Consider the following 14,184-nt stretch of genomic DNA (forward strand, 5'->3'; position numbering starts at 1 on the left):
TAGGGTTGTGCGCCCATCTCACTTAAGAGGCCAGGAGCCAGCGCTGTCCGCAGACACTTCCGGGTCACGTGGCCAGCATGACAAAGCTGCTCTGGCGAGCCGGCACCAGCGCAGCACACGGAAACGCCTTTTACCTTCCCGCTATAAAGCGGTACCTATTTATCTACTTGCACTTAAGGGTGCTTTCGAACTGCTAGGTGGGCAGGAGCTGGGACCGAAAGACGGGAGCTCACCCCGCCACGGGGATTCAAACCGCCGACCATGCGATCGGCAAGTCCTAGGTTTTATCCACAGCGCCACCCGTGTCCCTATTCTGTCACATACATTCACACAAAAACATTAGCATGCCTCTCCTCTATTGCATTTGGCGAGAGAGAGAGAGAGAGAGAGAGAGAGAGAGAGAGAGAGAGAGAGTTATCCAATGCTGCTGCTTCTTCAGTGTTCATGGAGATAGCGCCATCGCCGTCAAGTTTCTCACACCAAACAAAATGGAGAATGTCATAAAAAAATACCTCCCCTGTGACCAAAATTAACCAATCGCACAAGATTTACTGGGGAACACTGCAGAACGAAACACACCGTAATGTGGTTTAAGCATTCCAAATTTCACTACATTAAATCACTATACTTCGCAACCAGCCCCTAAGCCAAGGTGTGTCTCTAGTGGAAGGGAGAAACTGACAGGGAAGCCGTGAGTGACTCCTGCCTTTCCCACCTCCCTGCCATCTCATGCAAGTTCTACCTCCGACTCACGGTCTCAGTTTATGGTGGTGCTGTCCTCTTCAGCGGGCGCCATTGCTGCTGCCCCTCTTCTTCCCCAAGACACGGCTGAGGCAAGGAGGAGTGCAGGTGGTTGGTCCAAGTCCCTCCCTCACCTGCCCAGGCCAGGGGGCAAAGGGGCACAGCAGGGAAAGCAAGAGCCTGGCAAGTCTTCGCTCTCCTCCATGGTGGAGAAGGCACCAGTGCGAGGAAGGCAGTGTGGGGCGAGACAAGCTGGTCCTGGGGGGAAAGGCCGCTTTGGGGAGGTGGAGCAGGATTCAAACAACCTTTCCAGGTGCCTTCTGCATCTCTCCCAGCAACGTGCATCTTGAGGCAGTTGACTTTCCAAGCCAGGCATGGCCCCACGGAGTCCCCAAAGTCATGGCCTGGGCTCCCCCATACCACACGGAGTGAGTTGAGAAGGCCCATATGCCTTTCCCCGAGGTAAAGAGGGAGAAGTCCAACTGAAATAATAGGAAAAGCAAATGTGAAAAGGCACAGAGAGGCCTTTTCACCACTGCATCTTGCTGTTACAGATGCTCTGCTGAGAGACAAGCTCCTGGTTGCTAGGCAGGGCCTGTCTGAGTCCTTCTGGGACTCCCTCCCAGGATGGAGTCAATTATTATTTGGTCCTGCCACCTGCCTTCACAGGAGGACATATCCCAAAGGATGGTGAATGCCATCCTTCCTGCCTCAGCGAACCAAGTAAAAGATACAAATAGACTTGGTGTATTTGTATACAGTGGTACCTGTTCCAGAGGTCCGTTCTTAACCTGAAACTATTCTTAACCTGAAGCACCACTTTAGCTAATGGGGCCTCCCACTGCACGATTTCTGTTCTTATCCTGAAGCAAAGTTCTTAACCTGAAGCACTATTTCTGGGTTAGCGGAGTCTGTAACCTGAAGCGTATGGAACCTGAAGCGTATGTAACCCGAGGTACCACTGTATATCTGTATATATAGATATATACAGATATACAAGAGTTTTCATATCTGCAGTAGTGGTAGTAGTAGTAGTAATCAGCGCTTTTTTTCCTAAAAAAATGTTTAGGGGTGCTCTCATTTTCCTACTCATATTGAAATACTTCCCCTCAATGAGGCCAAACTTAGATTCACAAAATGTTTAGGGGTGTGCGCACCCCTCTGCCCCCCATAATAATAATAATAATAAATAAAATAATAATAATAATAATAATAATAATAATAATAATAATAATAATATCTATTACCTAAGCTCACAGGGCATGTTACAACATTAAAGCACAGCATTTCAACATCATATTATAACAGAATTACATAAACAAGGTGGATCCTAAAAATATACACCTCTAATGTCAAACACCAGGGCAAAAAGGTTTGGACGCTTTTGTATGTGAAGGAGGGAAGAGTACGAAACACCCTGTTCCTTACCAATATGGATGCAGGATTCTCACCTAGGGCAGTTAGAGGAGGGAGGAAGAGGGTGGGGATTGTATATATATATATAACATACAAACACACACACACACACACACACACACACACACACACACACTGCTCTGAGGTTTCATTACAATCAAGTAGTATATAAATCTTGTGAAATGAAATAAAAAACAAGACCCGAAATATGAAAGTAGTACTGTATTGAACTCTCCAAACATATTAATAAAAAAAATAAATATGCAATTAAACCATAGCGTAATATATACATTATCGGAAGACAGAATACTGCTTGAAAGTATGTTTTGATTAATTAGTCCATTTTGACTCATTAGTCTTGTCCATTTAATCTAGTATCCCTGGGAAGAGTGATAGCACCACATTCCTAAGGAAATGTATTCAAGGCCCTCAAGCACATTACTGGCTGAGAGAAGTGAATTTGCCTCTGCGGCTGCATTTTCATTGGTAGATTGCTAGCTGTAAGCACAACTTGCTGGAATATATATGGTATAATTATACAAAAACCTTTTAAACTGTACAATAAGCACACTTCCCCTTCAGTCTGTGGTGTCTGACAGGGAATTTGCGCAGCTCAAAAATCTTTCTAAGACACCATTATATCAAAAGGGAGCAAAAAACCCAAAAACCTTACCAGCTTGCAGTTCAACACAAAAGCAGACATATCGAAGCACTCTTTATTGGCAAGGTCACAGATGAAAGCAAGAAAGAATCATCTTCCAACTTGGATTCTTGGACAATTCAAATCTGCCTAACTGGATTCAGCTGGATCCTGAAAGAATTAGATAGGATCATTGCAGAACCACCTGTTACCTTGCACAAAAATACTAGTGCAGATTCACAGGTACATGTTCCAAAATGGAAAGAAGGAAGACTCAGAAAGCTGTGATCCTGCTACTTGATTTCTATAGTTGAAGAGGTACTAGAACAAAGTGCTAATACTGTTGAATGGTCTCTTTAAATGTGAAGGTTCATTATTGTTTCACAAGATGTGTATGTCTTTGAGGGCCAGAGCAAATAACGAGACCCAGTTTGACAGCTGTGAAACAATATAGCAGGTGCTGCTAAGTTGTGTTAATTAAGCTGTGTCAGTAATTGGGTATAGTATATAAAGAGCCTCACCTAGCTCTCTGTCCTCTGGGGGATGGGTTGGTGGTTGGGTCATGCTTGGTGATATATTTAGAGTAAAAGGAGAGTTTGTTTTTGTTATTAAAACCTTGATAAAGTTATTTTTGAGTTCCTTGTAATGCGTGGTCTCCCCAGCAAGCTTTCTGCAGCGCAACTAAACTGCAAATAGCCAACAAATACATGAGGACTTAGACTAGAGGAAAATTGACTTAGAAAGACAGGCTGACTGCTACTAATCATGCCATAACCAACTTCCTTTCTGAAAATTAACTGATTTGGTAAACAAGGAGAGTGGTGTGGAATATACTGTATCTTTTTAAATATATAATTTTATTTTTCATTTTCAACCTTTACAAGCCAGTTTGCATTTTAGCCAGAGAAACAAAATCTTTACAAATCTAATTTACCTTCCCCTCAACTGTAACTGAACTCCAAAGTTCTGTTTGCATTAGTCACCTGTAGACAGCGCTGGCCCATCTATGAGGCAAGGTGAAGCAACAGCCTCAGGCAGCAGAATCTACAGATCTTTATTTCCCCCCCCCCCTTGCTCCTGATGTGCATCTTCACTCACCCCCTCTTCCCTTGTGGAGCGGTGTGCCATTTTGTGGTTTGCCTCGGGGGCCAAAATGTCTTGGGCTGGCCCTGCCTATGGCATCACCGTGCTAAATTTTCAGAAAGATACACTAGAAGTGAACACTGCAGTAGCTGGAAAGCATGGTTTATAAAAGGATCAGTACTGGACTGGGATGTGCAGAATATAGGGTTCAGAACCGAGTCAGGAATAAAACTGGTTAGGTGATGGAAGATATAGAAACCCGCAGCTGTTAACAAGCTGAACAGACACCAACAATTCAGTTATGCGCCACAAAAGGCCAGGCCACATTCAAGGTTATATCATAATTGCAAGATTCAGAAATTAAAACCCCAGTCCAATTAAGCCTTTATTTGTACAGCATTCACCTAAAGGAATTCAGGATGACTGAAAAGGGCTTAGAAGGCAGGCAGAGAAGCTGGAATCATTCAGCCTAGGGAAAGGAGGAAACAGGTTGAACATTTTCAAATATTTAAAAGGATGTCAAAAAGAAGAGGACGGATCCTTTGCTCCATACCCTGGGGAGAGGATGGTAAGCAATGCACTCAAATTATTACAGCAGAGCTAAGATATCTCCCTTCTCCAGCAGATTGAAAACGCCATTTCTAAAAGCTCATCTCTCTGACACATGGCTGTAAGAATATCTGCTGGTTCCCTGCAGCTTTTGCATCAACCTCAGGCTTCAAATCTCTTATTGAAAAGCTCTCCGCCAATCTGCCTCCAACTCCCAGTTTGCTTGGCAACAAAGGCTCCACATGCCTTTCCATGGTGATCACCAGGCTCCAACAGGAACATCTAAATGGCTTAGGATGTCAATGGTCACCACTTTCCACCATCATCAATGATCATCATCATCCATTCAAGGTCATGGCTTGCTCAGGTGTGGGAAGCAAAAGGTTCACAAGAAGGCAAGGCATTGCTGTGGGGGTATGTGTGCGGGGTGGTAGTCTTGCTGGTATTTCAAGTATAAGTGTTCCCATTTTTGAGATGCTGCACTGCAGTGGAGCCAGAACATTCAGGGTCCAAAGCTGACAGGGGCCACTGACAGTCACATTCTGTGCCACGGCCATTATAACGATGGGTGTTATGATGAAATGGGAACACTCCAAAGAGCTTTCCCCACCCCGTTCCTTGCCCAACCGCAAACCAACAACCCTGCGGTGTCGCCAGTGGTCTTAATCTCTGGTATTGGCTGCCGCCACCCTCCCCCTTTCTCTTGCGGCCCAGACGGAAGGGGATCTGGGATCCACCAATGCAATTGCTTTTAAAAAGGTCAGTGCACCCAGCACCCCTCGGTTCAACCTACTCACAAATTGCTGGAGAAAGCAGGGCTAGCTTCCAGATGCCTTATCCTAGTCCAAGATCAAAGCAGCTTGCTTATTTCCCTGGCAGAGCCCCCCTAGACCAGGGGCGAAACTAGGCGTGGTCTGAGTCCGGTCCTGGGTCGAGGGTCTGGAGGCTGTCCGTCAAGGGCAAAGCAGGGTCCAAGGCAAGGAGCCGGGCGTGATCAGGAACTCCAGAAGAGCAGGTCTGGGTGCTGGCAGAAACAGGTTTCCAACGATGTTGCTCCCGCAACCTGGGACTGGGCTGACTGGCCTTTATCTCCTCTGAGGCCAGGGGCGGTCCCGGTCCACAGGTGACCCGCCTCTCCTGGCCTTAAGGCGAGCACTCCTCCTGAGAGAACTTAGTTCCCTCCGCCTCTCTGCCCTGAGCCTCTGCAGCTCCAGAGAGGCTGGAGGGTTACTGGACCCAGGGGGAGACTCACCTTCCCCTGACAGGGCTGGGAGAGGAGCACCTGCAGGCAATGGGTCCTCCATCACCTCCGGAGCCAGAGTGGATTCATCTGGTGTCTGCTCCTGAGGTTCCGGCACAGGTGCGTGCCCTTCAGAATCAAGGCCCTGCCCCACCTCAGCCGGCCCTGGAGGCAGGGACTCCTGTGCAGGCTGGGATTCCTCCGGTTCAGCCTCTGAATCAGATTCCCAGGCCATCACACTAGGCTTATTTCACCAGGTTCAAAGATCCAGTTTGGCACTCCCTTTATTGATTTGCGTGTGCACGTGCACACACACACACAAGCTGGGAGCCTCAATGGTGCTCCTCTGGAGACTTTACCCATGGCAAAGAAACCTGGCTAGCCCTTGCCCCCATAGCTACAACTCGGCCTAAACTTCCTAAAACCCAAGAACTCTGAGACCAATGCATCCTGTGTTTCTCAGACAGTTCGCTTATGAGTTATTCAGAGTGTCAAGGCAGCCCACACTCCCTGAGTGTCTCCCAGTTCTCAGAAGAGCAACTCTGGTTGCAAACCTTTAGTAGTGTGAGTTCCGAGCATCTAAGAACCTGGAGATTCTCAACCTGAGGTTGGCAATCACACACAGCTTCAGTGGTCAAATGGTCCAAGTTTATTAAACACAAAAAGAAAAGGGAAAGGAGGCGGAAGGTCAGAACAGAATACAAAACAGACCAGAATCAGAACCCTGTGGCTCCAAAGCTAATCTTAGCCGTGTGACTAAGATCCCAATTCAGTTCAACCAGAGGAGGTACTTCTGTGTTGTGGCAACCTTGGAAATAGGGAGAACACCAGCCTTTGTCTAGCATCTGCCTTTTGGTTGAAGCAGCAGAATTCTTTATTTGTTCTTATGTTTAATTGTGGGGAGCAAGTAAACGGCCAACAAAACTGGAAGCAGGAACATATTGCCCCAGTCTTCAAAAGGGGAGAGGGGTGAAATTTGGCAAAATACAGACTGAGTTTAACTTTGATGGTGGGGAAGATACTAGGCTAGATTTTTTTTATAAAAAACCGAATCAGTTTGTAGGCCAGCATGAATTTGTGAAGAATAAAACCAGCAAGATTAATTTTACCTCTCTTTTTTTAAAAAAAAAAATCGGGTTTCTAGCTTAGTGGATTGTGGAAATGCGTTGGGTGCCATGTATCTTGACTTCAAGAAAGGATATGACATTTCGGCTAGCAAACTAATTGAATGTGGGATAGAATATATGTGGGATAGGTGGGTTCACAGCTGATTGGGAAACCATACTCTGAGGGCTCATCAATTCTCTCCTGCACCTGATACTAACTAAGATTTTCATCAGTTGCTTCAGTGAAGTAGTGGAGCTAATTCTGATTGAAGTGTGGACGGCACAAAACTAGGACAGCTTAACACCCCAGAAGACAGGAATAAAATTCAGAAGGGCCCTGACAGAATGGGAAACTGAGATGAAACTAAGAAAGTGGTATTGAATGCAAAGTTCTGCAGATAAACAAAAACAAAACTCCCCAAATCCACAAAAGTACAGAGACCAAATGGATGTGTGTGTGCACACCTGATTTGGAAGTAGTACATGCGAAAAGGATATTGCATCTCATAGACATGAACAATGAGAACAGAGTGGGTACATTCTGGTGCAGCAGATATCATCGCTTAGCTCCTTAAGGGTTTGATCAAGCAATATGTAAGCTAAATAAATTAAAAAATTGTCCAGTAGCACCTTAGAGACCAACTAAGTTTGCATGCACATGAAAGCGTATACCCAGAACAAACTTAAAGGTAAAGGTAAAGGGACCCCTGACCATTAGGTCCAGTCGTGGCCGACTCTGGGGTTGCGGCGCTCATCTCGCTTTACTGGCCGAAGGAGCTGGCATACAGCTTCCGGGTCATGTGGCCAGCATGACTAAGCCACTTCTTGCGAATCAGAGCAGCGCACGGAAACGCCATTTACCTTCCTACCGGAGCAGTACCTATTTATCTACTTGCACTTTGACGTGCTTTTGAACTGCTAGGTTGGCAGGAGCAGGGACCGAGCAACGGGAGCTCACCCCGTCGCGGGGATTCGAACCGCCGACCTTCTGATCGGCAAGTCCTAGGCTCTGTGGTTTAACCCACAGCGCCACCCGCGTTCCAGAACAAACTTAGTTGGTCTCTAATGTGCTACTGGACAATTTTTTAATTTTTTAATTTATTTTGACTGTGTCAGACCAACACGGCTACCTACCTGAATATGTAAGCTGTGCAACTTTGATATTGTAGAATCATCTTCCAAATCTAAAAAGGGAAAAAATGCACTTTTGGGGATGTGTTTTCTGATAGGATTCTTTTAAAAGCAATAGCTATGAGTCTGTGACAGTGCATTTGTTTCAAACAACATACTCATGATGAGAAGCTAGTGTGGCAAACTCCCTTCGCAGTCATTTCACCTTGTTTTTCCTCGCCACTCCATCCCATAACAGTCTGTGCATGGGAGCTCATCTCACCCCCAGCAACCCCTGTTCTCACTTCTTTTTCTCTTAGCAACTGTGTAGAATGATCGTATTTGAAACATTTATTTTCTCACCTTTTCCTCTCTCACCTTCTCTTCTTGGCAAATGAAAGAGAAGAAGAATTGCATGGAGGCCAAACGGATCTCAGAATGTCAACAGAGAATGGTGGAGAGTGTGTGTGTGTGTGTGTGTGTGTGTGTGTGTGTGTGTGTACTGTCGGGAATAGAAGAAACATTAAAAAAATAATAATACTGGAACAACTTATTTTTCTGCCTATTGAGATCACACAAAAGGCTTGTCACATAATTTTCAGAACACTGGGCCTAGCCTTGAGGCAACAGAAGTCGTTCATTAAATTGGGTATATGGTTTGCTTGAGTTCAAATCTTCTTTGAAGTCCATATGCAAGCCAAACCTTTGAAGTCCAGATATGTCTTTCCCCAAAGGGCCGTCTCCCTTGCTGAATGTCCTAGGAGACGTCAGCAGAATATTCCTTCTGCACAATATCTGTACCTAAGCATGTAGACCTTCTTGTCACACCTTGGCGAGTGAGGTTTCGATGATTCTGAAAGATTTGAGTAACAACCATCAAGCAGCTAAAATAGGGTGGTCATAGGCCTAAATATGAGTTGTTGTTGCTGTTGTTGCTGTTGTTTTAAAAAAGATAGGTTGTGTTTTTTAATCAAGTATTTATCATTAGTTTCCTATATTAGAAGTTTGATTTGTACGTAATAACATCTATGCATTTATTTATTTATTTATTTATTTATTTATACATACCCTGCCCATCTGGGGTATAAATGAGGTTCCAGGTCATCAACAACAGCCTTTATTTGCTTAGGGGAGAACCAGAATGATTTGGGAGTTGTAGGTCCATCTAGACATTCACTTGGGCAGAACAAAACTGTCTAGTCTGAATGGATATCTCAGATGATGTGGATATAGCAGCCACACAGTCTTCAGATTTAGGAATTAAGGCATTTTTATGATTGCAACTCTAGTTTGTTCTATGTTGATAAGACAATTTGACCTGTGAGAGGTAGGAGTCATGAACATTGCAGCAAAATGAGAAAATCATTTGATTTTTTCCGTTTTCGTCATTGGCGATTGACCCATGTGCGTAATTGGCTCAATAGTGTTTTAAGATTGACGGTTTGGATAGCAGGGAGCTAACAGAGCCCGATGGATTCGCTGAAACACACTTGATATAGTCGGTGGTGAAGTTGCCAGGTAATCATTAGTTGTGGAGATTGTCTTAAAATAAAAACCTGATCTAAGATTGCTTTTTGTACAGATTTTTTTTAAAAAAATGCATTAATGATAGTTAGTTTTTTTACAGGTTTTTTTTTTTAATCACCATTTATTCATCAGTTATCTTTACATGTTCCTGTCTTCCTCTTGCACTATACCTTTCTAGATCTGAAAATCAATGTGTATATGCCACTCACCCCATCGGTCAATTTTGAGACTACTGCTGGGTACACTCCACAACATGGAACTCAAGGTACTGTGTATGACATACACCTCTTACCCATAGATATTCATTTAGCCTTTCCCTGAACACAGTGGGCTCTCAGATATTGTCTAGTCAACCTGCTCCTTTTAACTCCAGTCTTTGGGAATTTCCCCCTCTATCATTATACCATGAACCTTTTTTTTATAAGCACAAACTAAATTCAGTTTCTAGTTAATGTCATTCTTTGGAATGTCATTTGCCTGCGCTGTCCCAATGACTGGAACCATGTGCTTAAAAAATCTTTAAAAACCCCGGTTCCTGAGGTGACATCCTTAGAAACAATCCACTTTCCAATACATAATGATGAGAGACTTCACGAGATGTGAATTGGAGGAATTCCCACCTCCAAGAGGCCATTAGGTTTCACTGATCGTGCAATCCTTTCGCATCTGGTGGGGCATCCCTGGGCCATAGGCAAGTTGGATCTCCTTCTCTAGGCATTAGGAGAGAGCAAGAATAATTTGTTGTTGTTGTTGTTTAGTCGTGTCCGCCTCTTCGTGACCCCCTGGACCAGAGCACGCCAGGCACTCCTGTTTTCCACTGCCTCTCGCAGTTTGGTCAAACTCATGCTGGTAGAATAATATTAACCAACATTTTGGACAATAAAGGAGGTCTGGAATAAGGAAATGAAGAGCCCCCTGATTCAGGGTCAGCAGAAAGCAGCATATTGAAACATCCACACTTTATCTCAGTTGGAGATGAATACAGCAGATACTCATATTTGGGGACTTCCTTTTGAAAAGGAAACGAGGTTTATGCCAAAAATGAATGGCACTTTGATTCACATGTTGTGGGGCTGCCCAACAGTGTCTTCTTTGTGGTCCGAAATAGTCATACCAGGGCTGGAGTGAGCCATGGGGTGCAGTGGCGTAGCGTGGGTTGTCAGCACCCGGGGCAAGGCAAGTAATTTGCGCCCCCTAACCCGTGGATTTGCGCCCCCTAACCCTAACCCCCACATGTTGCGCCCGGTGCGGCCGGCCCCCCCTGCACCCCCCATGCTACGCCACTGATGGGGTGTGGGGTGGCGAGGGCAGGCAGAAGTGAATTTGGATTCTGTTATGTACTGAAGTTCTCACCCTAGGCCAGCAGGGGGATACTGTAGATAGTTTTTGTTATGTAGTGTAGTTTCACCCTGGGCCAACAGGGGGATACTGTATATAGTTTTCACTCAGGTCTGTAGATAGTTTTCACTCAGGTCCGCGTCTGTTATTTTAGGCGGGAACTCTGGGCTGTTGTGGTTACAATGTTGACAGCCGGCTGCCTATAAATACAGGCCGGCTGAGCTGTTCGCAGTCAGTTCTATTCCAGCTTACCATAATAAAGAGCTACTTGAAGAAATCGCTGTGCCGGCTGCTATGTCAACCCACGACTTAACAGTTTTCACTCAGGTCCACATATGCAAATAAGGGATTGAAAGTGACATTCAGTGATTGGATAGTTACAGAAAGTGGTTACTGTTGCATTCTAGTGGAGCTCTATATAAGCAGGCTGGCTGAACCCTTCAGTTCAGTTCTGTTCTGGCCTGGGAATAAACAAGAGCTGTTTGAAGAATTGCTGTGTCGTCTGATATGTTCACCCACAACTTAACAGGTGCCATGTTTTTGTGGTCGTTTGTTCCCATCACCAGTCTAGCCGCAGCATTTTGCACTAGCTGGAGCTTCCTGGACCAGACTCAAGGGCAGCCCCACATAGAGCACGTCTGGCCTTAAGAGTATCTTGTTGTTGGCCATGCTCATTGGGGCTGATGGAAGCTGGAGTCTAATGTCTAATCTGCAGGGCACCATGTTGGCTTCCCTCCACAGTAGTTTATTTTAAAAGCAACTACGAGAAACCTATCTTATGATCAGGAATTTGTATGTTCAGACCTCTGATGGACTACTGTATTTTTCGCTCTATAAGACGCACCAGACTGTAAGATGCACCTAGTTTTTGGAGGAGGAAAACAAGAGATAATAAAAAATAATATTCTGAATCTCAGAAGCCAGAACAGCAAGAGGGATCACTGTGGCTTCTGGGATAGCTGCGCAGCCTGCATTCGCTCCATAAGACGCACACACATTTCCCCTTACTTTTTGGGAGGGGAAAAGTGAGTCTTATAGAGCAAAAAATACGGTACATGTTCCTCCACTGGCGACTAAAAGGACCACCAAGGGGCAGTAGAGCTGAAAGGACTGAGAGCTGAATGGAAATATGGCTGTGTTTAGTGGCGGTGTACGCATCCTCCATTCATGACAGCAACCAATACTCCGTATTATTACTGTTATTTCAAATGAACATATACTCTGTTGCTTTGTTATTCACTGCCTGAGTACTGGTTCCAGGGCTTTCGTTCTACTTTAATTGAGTCTATTCCTGAAATTGAAGACAGCAATTGGTTCTGTGTTTCCCCCCGATAAAATCACTGGTCTTTTCTCTTCATTCCCTCAGCTGCTTCCTGCGCCTTTTAGCCAACATGTAACTCTTGAGCCTTTTGCCTCTCTTACCTTTCAGCTCTCAGTGTTTATTATTTCATCCCATTCTGTTCTTGAAATTGTGGCAGGGCTGCTCTTAGAGAAACACGGACATAAAACCTTCACAGTTAGGCACGTCTCCTTTCTCTTCATTTTGTAAAGCTGTCACAAAGCCAGCCACGGTGACAGCAAAAAAGAGCAAAGGTTTTACTCCTGCTTACAAGTGGCTGCCTGGTCAGGTGCTTAGTAAATTGTTTTACTTGCTTTATTCCCCTGCACCAGTTACAGACGCTGTGCCGTTGGTACATTGGTGTGGCTCCATGCTCCCAGCTTGCATTTGTCAAAAAAGCAGCTCCTGTTGCAAGACTCCAAGTGGGTTGCATCTAACTGCTAAATGAATAGAGTTTTGTAATGGGTTTTTCACTATCCGAGACTAATTTCTTCTTCTTTTTAACCCCAAACATTAAATCTCAACTTCAGTAGAAAATCCAAATTCCTATTAACCTAAGTACAATCCATGCTGCAACCTGGCGATCTTTCAGCACTGTGTCTTGTGTTTCTGAATGTGGTCTGGACAGAAATCTCTCACTCTTCCACTTCCCAATCTTGGTTTCGCTCAGTCTCTTATCACTGGAGCCTTTAGTTCTTTTTAATGGCAAATTGGTGCCATTGCACCAGCAGGAGGGGGAACTAAAATGAAGTGTGATGACTGCTAGTCTGGATGTGCCAAAGTAGAAAGAAAGATGGTTAGAGCTGGTGCTTTTTTTTCTGAGGAGATGCAGGGGTACGCACACCCTTAAACATTTTGTGAATCTTTGTACTTTTGTCCATTTACTGTATTTATTTTCACCAATTTGAACTATAAAATGGTGATTTTATTGAGTCAAAATGAGAGTACCCCCTAAACATTTTTTTAGGGGGGAAAGCACTGGTTGTAGCACTAAATGGAGTTGTCTGGTGGTAGAACACATCTTTTGTTTGCTTGAGTTCCCACATTCAAACCCACAGCATCTCTAGGTTAGAAAGTATCTACAGTACAGAGCTGGGAAATAATTCTCTTCTTGGAAACCTGCCGAGTGGTCTAACAATTCCATGCACAGAGTGAGTCAGCCTTGTTCTCTCATCTGTCATATCAAGCAAGGGGCCACCTCGTGTCACCCTCAGGGAAGAGGAAGATTTCAGATTCTCCAGAGGCTTACAACCATCAAGAGGACTCTTTTCAGTTTGAGTTTTTGAACCTAATTTGAATGCAGTTATTGGACTATATTTTTTCTGTTTTGGTTTTCATGTTTTGTCTCTTTTACATAACATAAAAATGCATGTACATTTACTTGATTATGCAATTCATCTTGTGGTTTTTTTTATTAGATCACGGAACTGCAGTAAGACATGAACCCGTCTTTCGAAGAATTCTGATGGAAGACAGCATCATCTGATATCAGAAAGATTTGTGAAATCCCTGGGTGGATCTTGTGCTCCGCATGTGTGTGTGTGTGTGTGTGTGTGTGTGCACATGTGTGCATTGTGTGCATGTGTTCTCGTTCTCTCTGTTTCACACACACCCATGTGCGTGCACACACACACACACACACACACACACACACACTGCCGCCTCTAACTGGCCATGCATTAAACCGACTAGATGTGTAAAATCATCTCTGAAAGGACATAGTTAACAGATGTGTGTATGTGCAATTTGAAAAGTGTAACATAAGCAAGGTACCTTGGGATTCTTTCCTTTTATTTATACATTAAAGTGTGAATATTTTCTGTTATGAAGGTTCGGGTTCATTTATAGCTTCACAGTGCAACTGAGATGTACGAGAATTTTTCAAGCCCTTGTACTCTTCTGCACATTGCTCTGTGTGGCAGACGGGGTATGGAAGTGAATCTTTGCTTTTTGCCACATGCCGAATAAGATGTTTGTTGGAAAACAAGCCTTTTCGGGAGAAGCTGGCAACTCTCCCAGGCTCCCGGCTTGTTTACCGGTGGCCTCCCTGGCTGGCATCCCTGCAAGTCCAGGGTAGATCTTAATAGGCGACATT

At 44.5% G+C, this 14,184-nt stretch overlaps 1 protein-coding gene across 7 annotated transcripts in view; it reads left to right on the forward strand.

Annotated features, from left to right (window-relative positions):
• ADGRL3 (adhesion G protein-coupled receptor L3) overlaps nt 1–13,914 on the forward strand; it is a 515,832-nt gene extending 501,918 nt beyond the window's left edge. For 5 of the 7 annotated variants that reach the window (XM_083481632.1, XM_083481641.1, XM_083481643.1 and 2 more), the window contains one exon: nt 13,508–13,914. In XM_083481632.1, coding sequence (XP_083337758.1) covers nt 13,508–13,575 — 68 coding nt within the window. In that variant the 3' untranslated portion in view covers nt 13,576–13,914. Of the gene's footprint in view, nt 1–9,590; nt 9,678–13,507 lie in introns of all 7 variants that reach the window. The other 2 variants (XM_083481635.1, XM_083481638.1) reach the window with 1 other exon arrangement.
• Nucleotides 13,915–14,184: the final 270 nt, after the last annotated feature.

Source organism: Podarcis liolepis (genome assembly GCF_965112155.1).
Source record: "Podarcis liolepis genome assembly, chromosome: 17".
In the NCBI taxonomy this organism is placed as follows: domain Eukaryota; kingdom Metazoa; phylum Chordata; class Lepidosauria; order Squamata; family Lacertidae; genus Podarcis; species Podarcis liolepis.